The sequence below is a fragment of the Ursus americanus genome, chromosome 21 (genome assembly GCF_024610735.1).
Source record: "Ursus americanus isolate L20-20 chromosome 21, mUrsAme1.1.p, whole genome shotgun sequence".
Taxonomy (NCBI): Eukaryota; Metazoa; Chordata; class Mammalia; order Carnivora; family Ursidae; genus Ursus; species Ursus americanus.
The window spans coordinates 1859877-1871385 of NC_142147.1; the positions used below are offsets into that span (position 1 = coordinate 1859877).

Consider the following 11509-nt stretch of genomic DNA (forward strand, 5'->3'; position numbering starts at 1 on the left):
GGCTCTACGCTTCCCTCTCCTGACTCCTTAAGAAAGAGCAGGAGTCCTCAATTTATGAACCATCATGGCACCTCTCACATTTCTACCGCGTGATTTTTTTCTGATAATGACTGACTCCTGAATCAGTCGTTGGACGTGAACGTGAAGGAGGGGGTCTGAGTCAGGGTCTTGCGGTGTTTCGTACCCATCACCCTGGTCTCAGCTGAGGTGCTGTACTGTAGATTTGGCTCAATTACAGCTGCAGTTTTTCTTCATGAATAAAGATGTTTTATTAATTGAGAAAAGGGGATATAAAATCTTGAATGCTTTTGGAGGGGATTTTAAAAGCATAATTCAAGTTAAACAGGAGTGATTTTGTGTCCTTAAAGGTGTAACGTGGGCGTAGTAATGCTTTAATACTGAGTCTCAGAAACCGTGCTGTTGGTGGAGCCCTTCGCGGTCCCACGTCCTGTTGCGGAAACCAGGCTCCGCAGCGCCTGGTGGAGTGTGGCCTGCACAGACGGTTGCTCATTTTCGGGCGGCTCGGCCTCCCGCCCTGCAGGCGTGCAGTGGGTCGTTGCCGTGTGGGATGAGAGAGCCCGGGCTGTTTGTGAAAGTTTATACGTATACTAAGGGATTGTCATTTATTATTTATTCTTGACACTTTTTTTTTAAACTAGGAATTACTTGTCATACACACATGGGGATTCGTGTGCCGGTGCATTAATTCACCGCTCGTGTGCGAGGTGCTGGGGCCAGCACAGGCCCTTCCCCTGGGAGCTCACAGCTTAGAAAGTGGATCAAGGCTTATATGATGGTTGGAATCTGCAACCTTTTCAAAATCAGAACGGTTTCAAAACTATTATCTGTTATCTTGCTTAAAATTATTGTTTACAAAGTATTTAAACACACAGGAAAAAACAAAGATACTAGTGAAGCTACTTGTGTAGTCCTCTTCCTTATGAAACAAGTTAGTTAGACTTTAAAAGCCAAAGAACAGTTGATATTTATGTGTAGAAGGGAATTTTTGTTAAAAGACTTCATTTGGGGGAGAGAGAGAAAGCACGAGCAGTGCAGAGGGAGAAGCATTTCTGTGGGTGCCAGTCAGGAGGGGCACCTGCTCGGTGGCAGCCTGTGCCCGTGCTGTGTGCGGCCGAGGCCACTGGGCTCTCGCCGGCGCTCCTGTCCCGGCAGCGCTTCCACACGCGGGCTGCGGGTTGCCACACTCGGGTGAGTTGTAGGAAAGACAGAATTGCTCACACTGTGGGACAGCTGCTCACTTCAGGCCTGGCTGTCTGCTTTGAATACCTGGAGAGCACCTTGTATTCTTCTCATGTCATTCTGGCCCAGGACCCCTTGGCTTTGCCCGTGCCTGTCCATGACATTACGTCAGAACACGGCATCCTTGAGCCGCTGCTTTCCCACCCACGGGCTCCTTCTCAAGGCCCCCTCTGCACTCGAGTCCTTTGCCACTTCAGTCCCAGGAGCAGCCTCAGGGTCCCCTTGCTGCTGCACAGCTGCCGGGCTACAGGGACGGGCCTCTAGGCACGCCGATTTCAGGAATGCTCAGCCTGGCTCAGGGTCTCCTCCCAGCCCTTGCCCAGCTCTGAGTGTCTCCTTTCTGAGTATTCACTTGGCTCTGTAATTCATGAGCTTAAAATTACATGCATGGTAACCTAATGTAATGATTTGCAAGATGGTGATTTTGTAAGTTTTATAAGGAAGTATGATATACTCTCAGACTATAAAAAGGCTTTCAGATCCAGGCAAATTACAGTATTTCTTTGAGCTATCGTTATCTCTAGTTTCCAGATGTGGAGTCATATATGCCCGTGGTCCCTTCATGTGGATTTGAACTTTAATGAAACTGGTAACTTACTACAAATGGCAGAAAATTTGCCTTTAATTTGAATCAGGTTCACTTTTTAATGTCTCCACCTCCTCATTTGTGTCCCTGTGTTATAACCAGAGATTACATCTACTACAATGACGTGTATGCCTTTAACCTGGATACGTTCACGTGGAGCAGACTGTCCCCGTCAGGGGCTGGGCCCACACCTCGCTCAGGCTGCCAGATGTCTGTCACCCCCCAGGGCAGCATCGTCATCTACGGGGGCTACTCAAAACAGGTAAGACACGGCAGGCAGGGAACCCGGAGCTCCTCTCCGTTGCCTTTTTCACTTTCACCAGGAATGGAAACTTCCAAATAGGATTGCGAATTAGTTTAATAGAAACACTTTCTATTGAAGTAGAAATTGGTGTAGTGTTCATCTGTTTCCCTGTGAATATATTAAGATTTTTTTCAGCCATATTACCCCATATTATGTTGTAACCCGTACGGCCCAAGCATGCTGCAGTGTGAATAATTCTGTATTGGGGGGGGGGTGCTCTTGATGCCTAAGCCACAGACACCAGCTCCAGTACAGTGTTCTGTTGTGGTGGAGGCCACCGTTGCCGCGAGCACTGTAGACGCGCTGGAGTGAGTGCTACGTGCCTCTGCGGGTGCGTGTGCACGAGTGTAACAGGCTGGCTCTGGTGTGGTCCCCACACAGGGTGCCCTGCACAGTGTTTGCAGCCCACAAGCAGCCCCTCGCCGGCTTGTACACACCTGTGAGCCCCACAGGGATGAGGTGGTGTCTCACTGCAGGCTTTTTCTTAGCCTTTATAGTTTGAAATTCTCCAACATAGTGACTTAAAAGAATTAACGTCCCCCCACCCAGACCTTCTCTAGTTAGCGCTCTGCTGTCCTCACTCCTCGTGTAGGCGTGCCCATCATCCCCCCGTCAGCTCTCTGGACGTATTTCAGAGAAAAGCGCAGACATCAGTCACTTCCCCTGGAACACCGGAGCACGCGTATCAGCATGTAGAGTTCAGTGTTCAACGTTTTTCTTAACTTTATTTATTTTCCATCATCTCTACACCCATCCGGGTGTTCAGACTCCCGACCCTGAGATCAAGAGTTGCGTGTTCCCCCAGGTGAGCCCGTCAGGTGCCCCTCAATGTTCCATTTTTAATGTACGGTTTCTCTGCAGTGGCGTGCACACGGTTTAAGCGTGTACCTGCTGGTTGTGACAGATGGTGCGTGTGGGTGCTCGGAAGCCCTCGTTCTGCTGTGCCCTTCCCCCACCCGGAGGCAGGTGCCGGTCTCTGCTTTGTCCCACCTTGTCCTCGACATGCCTGTTCTGGGACTTGGGACACATGTGCTCCGTGGAGGAGGACATCCTTCCTTCACTGTGCTTTTGAGATCTGACCACGTTGCACGTTTTCGTTGCTTGCGTCTTCGTGCCGAGCTGTATTCCACAGTGACACGGTTTCTCGGTTCTTTATTCGTGGACCTGGGCTGTTTCCAGTTTTTGACCCTTATGAACAGAACTGCTGTGGGCGTCCTTGTGCAGGTCACTGTGCGGCTCTACGTTCTGGTTCCTTGGGCAGATAGGAGTGGGACTGCTTGGGTCACGGGGTGGGGCGTGTCACAGCCCTTCCCGCACTGGTTGCTCCACAGCCTTGCCAACCCTGGATGCCGCCAGTCTTTTTTATTCTCGGCCGTTCTGGTGGATGTGCGGTGTCTCACCGTAGTTCTAAATCTCGTTTCCCACGCGTGGAACGGGCCGTCTGACTTGGGGGCTGAGCAGGTTGCCTGTGGGTGGTCAGGAGGGTGCTGGCAAGGAGTCTGTCCTGCAGTGGGAGAGTGTCCTGTGTCCGCCTTCTTCCCCACCCCTTTTGCCCCCGTGAGTCATGGCCCTACCGCTCAGGAAGTGGTCAGCCTTTGTTCTAGAAAGAGGACGTTGATTGGTTTTCTGGCCTCAGCTAGAAGTGTGATAGTTGGGAGGGCCCGAGAAACAGGTTGCTTTGGCCACAGCTTGTACCCACACCTTGTGCTTCATCGAATGAACCAGACGGGATACAGGAGGGAAGCTTGTGATGCTGACGCCACTTTAAAGAGATACGATATTTAATCAAAATAGTGCCTCCTTGTCAACAACTGCTCTTCTCCAGCGAGCAGTACCGGCTAGGGGTGTGGACAGGCCAAGACCGCTTCTCTCAGTGGCTGCTTGCTCCAGGACTTTGGCGTTTGAATCACAGTGGAAAGCTTGTCTGTTTGGATCCATGGGGGATGTGTCACAGTCGGGAAGACTGGAGTTACGGCCGCTATGAAATGTTGAAGCGTGTCAGTCTAAGTGGGTGGTGGGCTGCCTGAGTCCTGGCTGGCACACGCTTCACGGTCCTGGAGCCTGGACTGGCGGAGGGCTCCTTCCTGTCTGGTGTCCCCGTCCGGGGCAGGCCTTGTCAGGCTCCGTGGTGGTGAGCTGACAGCCGCCAAATGGCATCAAGTGCAAATGCCCTGGAAGCAGCTTGGAGCCGCCTGCAGAGCAGGGTCTTGTGAGGGGTGGGCGAAACAGCCTCTTGGTTTTGTGTGTCATAGACGGTCCACCTGGGCACCTCAGCAGTCCCCCGTGCCAGGTGTTGACACTTGGTGCTGTTGTGAATCCAAGGGAACCAGGATAAAGTTGTGCTAACTTTATAAAGGACGTCCTGTTGCCAAGATGATGAGGCAGCTGGTTGGCACTGCTGGCTGCTTAGAGGGGCAGGGCCATCTGCCCCGTGCTGGACTCGGGAGCCAGGCATTCCTGGCTTGTTTGAAAGTAGCTCCTCCTTGCCTTTGGGGAGGACAGAAGAGCAACAAGGCCGTAGGCCTCCTTGCCCCTCCCCTCCCCTCTCCTCCCCTCCCTGGGAGCTGCAGGAGCACCTTCTCCCAATGGCCTGTGGCGTTTTCCTTTGTTTCCGGAGGCCCTGGTCAGGCTGTGCTCAGGCGGCTGCTCTCGCTGGCCCTGGAGACACCGGTTCCTTGAAGGTGCTTCTCCGCGTGGTCCTTCTCCTGCAGGCTACAGCCGCTCTGTATGGACCCTCTCCCCACCCTCTGGGGACAGACTGGGGAAGGCTCCAGAGAGCAGACAATTGGCAAAGGCTCCTCAGAGTGCACAGCGCAGGGCCCTTTCTCATCTCAGACCTGTTGCCGCCCCTCGCTGGGGTTGAATTGCCCTGAAACTAGGCGTCTGGAGTGGCCCAGGAGGTTGAAGGGAGTCCGTCTCCACGTCTGACGCTGAGGGAGCTAGAGCTGCTGATTCGAGGACCCGAGTGCAGGGTGTGAGTGCAGTGCGAGGAGGTGCCTGGGTCTCGGGCACATTCTGAGTCGTTCTGGAGATAGTTGTGTTATTTTTCAGTGTAATCTTGTAACACGTGATACGTGTCTCTGTCATAAGTATCTTTGGATTCCATGGATTCCGTTAGTACTACGGTAGATGGAAACGTGTGAGTGGGGAATACATTCTTTGTGAACTGTGCACAGTTTCTGCTGTGTGGCGTCACTGGCGGCTCTCCTGAGCGTCTTACCCAAGTGCTCGTCCTTAGAGGCTGAGACCCTGTGTGGAGTGTCATGCTCCCCGGGTGGGAGTTCGACTTGTCCCAAGGCTTATGCAGACCCCGTGTCCTCCTCCAGGCTGTGGAGTCTCGTGAAAAGACGAGCCGTGCGCCTCTAAAGGCACTGGGCGTTAATGGAAAGAAGCTGCCGTGGGCCATCCACGATAAAAGAGTTACACAAGCAGCTTTTTGTTGGTCCCCTTGGGGACAGGAGATTGGACTTTGGGGAAGTCCCTGCATTTCAGGCAAAGACAGTGCTGTACGGGAGGAGTTAGCGAGCTGGGGGGCGGGCAGCCCCGGCGCCAGCATGCTCCGCTCTGAAGGGGTGTGAGATGCATCCCCCTCCAGCCAGAGCCCGGCCTGCGTGCCAGCCTGCAGTGAAGCCAGGGCCCCGGGCTTGTGGCATCGCCCTTCTTGGGAAGGGTTCTGGCTCGTGGGCCTGGCAAGGAGGTGTGTCGTTGGTACAGCATAGAAGAGCCACCTTAACTAGGAGGTTCTGACCCTTGCCGGCAGCAAAACAGCACTCAGGGCAGCAGGGGCAGCGATGCAGGGGCTGCAGCTCAGCTGTGACTTGTATCTCTAATGACAGAGCAGTCACTGAATTCCTTGGCAGGCGGGGCCTCTGGGTGTGAATTCAGTTCCTGCTCGTGCCGGGCCTAATGGTGTGGAAGGGTAGTCCTCCCACCGTGCGAACCTGCTAGAGAAAGAGAATGTCTTGTCTGAATAACTAATGCGCAGACATTGCCTCACTTGAATCCTGCAGATGTGTCCAGAAGGAAGACCAGAGCGGCACAGACCCAGTTTCATTTCTGGGAATGCAGGCCATTCCCCATGCAGGGCCGATCCTGAACCTCCTGGGCTTTGGGGTCATCAGGTCACGTGTCCAGTCTTTGGACAGTTGGACTGTGGCTTTGTTTTACAAAAGGGAAACCAGCTTCTCCCCCTGTAGTAAACACACACCTGTGTTTGCGAGGAAAAGAAGTGCAATACGTATTTCCTGATCCTGTCTTGAGCTTGGGGGTCGGGGGGGGGAGTGGAGGGTGGAAGTAACAGCCGCAGGGAGCACTCCTGGTGCCCAGATCTTGGTTTCTAACCATCTCCAGTGAAAGGACCCAGGGCTCCTAGGGGAAATGGCTGATTCCAGGCCTGGGTCAAGAAATGGATGGGATGAGGCTGGAGGATCTTGTGGTGCCCCAACCTAAGGGAGTACTTACAGGAAACCCACAGGACGTGGGTGTGTGAGATGGACACGAGCCGCTGAAAGGATTCCCAGTGGCCAAAGCTGGAACTGTTTTAGCAACAAAGTAAAGCAGATTGGATTACAGCCCAGAGTATAATATAAAAATCCATGAGTCCATTTGATTATAAGCAAATGATTGAATGAATGAATGGATCAGGTAAAGGGACAAATCTCTATGCAGAATTCACATAAATTCTGTAGCCAAGTGCGCCCTTGGGGGGGGAGCATGACTTCCCTCGCCGAGAGTGGGGCTGTGCAGAGTGATGTCCTTCCCTAGAGGACTGTGCAAAGCTGCAGGCCGGGGGGCGGGATCAGCAGCAGTGGTAAGTCGTGGCACCAGCGGGTGTGCAGTGCCGAGAGAAGTGTCAGATCTCAGGAGAGACACAAGGTGCAGCACAGCCGAGCAGAGACCTCCCCACTCCTGAGGGTCGTCAGAGACGGGGAGCCTGGGGCCATGTGGCTGATGTGACGCTGAGGACTCAGGGCAGAGAAACCTTGGTTTCCTTGTTGGAGACCCACAGAAAGTTTTTCAGTGGTAGCAGCTTGCTGGCCAGGGCGGTGCGCGTGAATGTGATTCTCCCAGGGAAGCCTGAGTCTGTGAACTAAAAGATGATGGGGTTGGGGACACATGGGAACTGTGATGAAACTTTATGATGGCCTCGGAGGAGGGCCCCGTGCGCTCTGGGAGAGCCCCTCCACCTAGAACAGGGTCACTGCAGAGCCGTGGAAGTGCCCGCAAGAGAGCGCTGGAATGTTCCTGCCACAATGGCGCTTGTTAGAGTGGTGAATTTTTAACCTTCAGAATCTATTCTTGGTTAATAAATCAACATTTTTTATTATATATGCTCAGTGAGGTCAGAATTGAACTGGCCGTAGTTCCGATTTTCTTTGAGGCTGATCTGAAGGCAGGCTCCCGAGGCCCCCCCCCAACAGGAAACCAGACCACAAGCTTAAGGGGGCTGTGCGGGGCATTGTGGGTGGCTCCTGACCAGTTCTCACACGACTCCCTGGTCCTTTTGCAGAGAGTCAAGAAAGATGTGGACAGAGGCACCCAGCATTCAGATATGTTCCTGCTGCAGCCTGAGGATGGAAGAGAAGGTACATGCGCTGGGTCATGGGGGTGGGCGACAGGCTCCTACGGGAAGCAGGGCAGAGACCCGAGGGCCCGCCTGCCTGGGAATGGGGGGTGGGGGGGGTGGCGAGCCCCTGCACACTGTGCTGGAGTCATGACCAGATCTCACCTGAACAGGCAGGCCAGGCACTCCAGGAATAACCCTAAGTGTCTACACAGCAGGGACAGCCGAGGAGTGTCCACCCTCAGGTGTTCGGGTCGGCCAGCACAAGCGGCATTGACCCAGGAGCTCCCGTCAGAGCGAGTGGAAGTCACGCTTGTCAGCCATTCCCTGACTTGTTCTGGCTCAAGAGCAAGTGGCTGCTGCGACATGGGTCAGTGGCCCCCACATGCACTTTCTAAAGCTCGGAGAGTCAGGTGGTGGCCTGTGTTGAGTCTTGGGACGAGCAGGCTGGGCTAGACCCTGGTGAGCCAGTCTGGTCCTGGGTCTGCTTTGGGACCTGCAGCAAGCCCTCCACCCTCCCCCAAGGCTGTCTGCCACCTTTCCGTCTCTCCCACCCTTACTCCGGGGAGCCGGGCGTGTCTCAGGACGCCAGCCATGCTGCCCTGCAGGGAGCAATGAGGACCTCTGCCTTTCCCTCGGCTCCAAACCTTGGTTCCCACTGAGGAGAAACGTGTCTGGTGTGCACGTCAGGGAGCCAGAGCTGGAAGTGGAGTGCGTTCCAGGCCCCTGGACACTGAGCCCGTGTGCTCAACCTGTGTACCGGGCATCAGGCCCTTGACCGCCAGCGAGAAGTACGTGCGTCGCGGGCCAGGGCACTCGGTGTTTTTCCTTCTCTGTTTCCGTACGATGTTAACATGCTGGCTGTGATGAGTTGACCTCGTGGCCCCGTCCTGGGTGCCCCCGGAGTGGCGCCTGTGCTGTGTACTGACGCACAGTTGGGCACGACATGGTACAACGCTGGCCATTTGTCGCTTCCATTCAGTTGTTCTTAAACGTTCATTAAAGGAACAGTCTTAGTTCTTTTTTCTGGATGTCATGGGAAGACATTTCCCCCATGCTTCACACTAGGTCACGTTTTGAGGGTTACCACGTTAACCAGTATGTGCCAAGAGAGAAAGAGAGAGAGGGCGTGTGTGCACACGCGCACACGTGCATGTTGCCTGCTGGAGAGCTGGGGTGTCTGCGGTTCTGAGCAGTGGGCGAGACTGCACGGCCAGCGCGGAGCAGCTGCCTTGGGCCCAGGGGGCCCCCGCAGGGCATGGCGCGGTGTGAGGTTCCCCTGGCACTGCGGCCTGCCTGCCTCGCTCTCGGTCCAGCCTCAGAGCCGCAGCCAGGGCGTGCTCTGCAGAGGGCACGCCTGGAGGGCACATAGAAATGTTAGTGCGCGCAGGACCTTCGCGAGCAGGATGAAACTCTGGGGCGTGTTGAACTGTGTTTTGTTTCTGCGGAGGGCTCAGAACGAGTGTGCCCGGTGGCCTTTCACCTGCAGTCTTGTGTTTCTGCTTGTCCCAGTCACTGGGGGCTGGGCAATCCTGGGTGCGGCCACGGCCGGGCTCCCTCTTACCCCGTGTTCCTCTCCTCCCAACAGGCAGGTGGGTGTGGACCCGAATTAATCCGGCAGGAGCCACGCCCACTCCGAGGTCTGGCTTTTCGGTGGCGGTGACCCCGAATCATCAGACGCTGCTCTTCGGGGGTGTCTGTGACGAGGAAGAGGAGGAGAGCCTGGAGGGCGACTTCCTCAACGACCTGCACTTCTACGACGCCACCAGGAACCGCTGGTTTGCAGGGCGGCTGAAGGTAGAGCCAGGCCCCAACGCGCGCACGGCATTGGTCACGCGTCACACGCAGCCCCCACTGCACCCGCTTTCCCTCCGTCATGTCAGCTGGTTCTTCAGCGAGGTTTCGAATTGTCCAAGGCCTCCCCAGTCCCTCTGTGTGTGGGGCCCCATGGGAGCCCTCGGCATCTCGGCCCACGTCCCTCTGCCCACTCCATAGCAGCACCGTGGGTGGCCGTCCCAGCATCGGGGTCCCCCTGGGGTTTTAGGTCTAGATGAGTTGATGGGGTCGGCGGTCCGGCCCACTCTGGCTGAGACTCCACTCTGGTTGGAGAGCCTCTGCGGGAAATTGGGTGGACACGTGGCCCTCTCTGCCTTTTTCTCTGAGGCGGTCACACCCAGGCAGAGGCTCTGTGCCCCCAGGGTGAACTGCAGCAGGTGCTTGGGCTCTGTGGCCCGGCCTTCCCTGGGGCTCGAGGGTGCTGCCTGCTCACCGCTGTGTGTTGCTAAAACACACGGCCTTGCTTTTTATCAACAGGGACCTAAGTCAGAGAAGAAGAAACGTAGGAGGGGCAAAAAAGCAGAGCTCGAAGGTGCTGACAAGCAGGAGCATGGCCGGGCCGGTGCCCAGGAGCCCCTGGAGGTGGTCAGAGAGGTGGTCACAGAGGACGGGACCGTGGTCACCATAAAACAGACGCTGGCTGCCCCGGGCTCGGCTGGACAGCCCCGGTCCGACGAGGAGGACAGCCCCGACGAAGCTGGTGGCCCCGTGGTGGAGCCAAGCCCCCGCTCGAACGCCATGCTGGCTGTGAAGCACGGGCGGCTCTACCTCTACGGGGGCATGTTTGAGGCAGGTGACCGCCAGGTCACCCTCAGCGACCTGTACTGCCTGGATCTGCACAAGATGCAGGAGTGGACGGCCTTGGTGGAGATGGATCCAGGTGAGCGGGGGTGGAGGTAAGCTCCTCCTCCAGTTGGGGCGGGAACCCCGTCAGAGCGTCTCTGCTGCGTCTGCCCCCTCAGATCTGCCCTGTGGCACTGAACCCGCAGTGGGTAAGACCCCACGCCTCCCCTCTGTGGCCGTTCACATCAGGGTGGGCCCCGGTCAGGGCCGGGGGCCACAGCCTCTGTACGTGTTGCCCTGCTCTGGGAGCAGAGGGGGTGGGCTGCCTGCTCCAGTGCTCCGATGAGCCTCAGCCCTGTCCTGGTGGTGCTCAGAGCGGCGTTAGAGCAAAACAGGTCTCACCGAGCCCCTCGTCCAGGGACCGCTGCCTCTGAGCACGTGAGGGCAGAGCTGGCCGCTGACCTGGGGGAACTTCCAGGCCTCCTGTGCTCTGGTCCAGACTGCTCCATCCCTCATCTCCACATTCACAGGCAGCTGCTGGACACAGGCCACCACTCCTTCCTTTAAGCCTGGAGACTAGAAATAAAGTTAAAATCCATACTTTTGGGGAAAGTTACTCCATGGCCGGTGCGAGACTTCTCAGTCTTCCAGCAAGACCAGGCTGGAGCCGGGGAGCAGGAGAGAACTCGGCATGGGTCTTCTGTTTCTGCCAGTCAGTCTCCTTCGTCCCGCCTCTGCTTGGAGACCAAGAGAATGCACGTTTTCTCTGAGCGTGCGGAGGCGCAGGGGCCAGGCCGCTTCCACACCATGAGTCTCGTGAGGGGGCTGCCCTGCCTTGTTGACACTCAGAACGTGTGCTTTTGCTTTAAAGGAGCTCAGGAGTGGCTGGAGGAGACGGACTCCGAAGAGGACAGCGACGAAGACGAGGGCACCGAGGGTGGAGACGAGGACGAGGACAGTGGCGAGAGCAGCGGGGAGGCCGGGGGTGAGTGTGGCGCGTGTGCCGGTGAGGGGTGGCAGGAGACCCACGGCCGAGCCGCTCCAGAGGCGGCTGCTCCGCGCCAGACCTAGAGCTCAGCAGTCACTTTGCTTCCCAAGTCCTAATTTTTACTGGTATCAAGAGACTTTAATGCTTCACCGAAGTTTTATTAAAATTGGCTTTGCTTTGTAGACGTGC

At 56.1% G+C, this 11509-nt stretch overlaps 1 protein-coding gene across 5 annotated transcripts in view; it reads left to right on the forward strand.

Moving 5' to 3' along the window:
• KLHDC4 (kelch domain containing 4) overlaps positions 1–11509 on the forward strand; it is a 48266-nt gene extending 36757 nt beyond the window's left edge. For all 5 annotated transcript variants that reach the window (XM_087870390.1, XM_045772727.2, XM_045772732.2 and 2 more), the window contains 5 exons: positions 1949–2108; positions 7660–7735; positions 9302–9510; positions 10027–10429; positions 11204–11509. In XM_087870390.1, the coding sequence (XP_087726516.1) occupies positions 1949–2108; positions 7660–7735; positions 9302–9510; positions 10027–10429; positions 11204–11403 (1048 nt within the window). In that variant the 3' untranslated portion in view covers positions 11404–11509. The remainder of the gene's footprint in view (positions 1–1948; positions 2109–7659; positions 7736–9301; positions 9511–10026; positions 10430–11203) is intronic.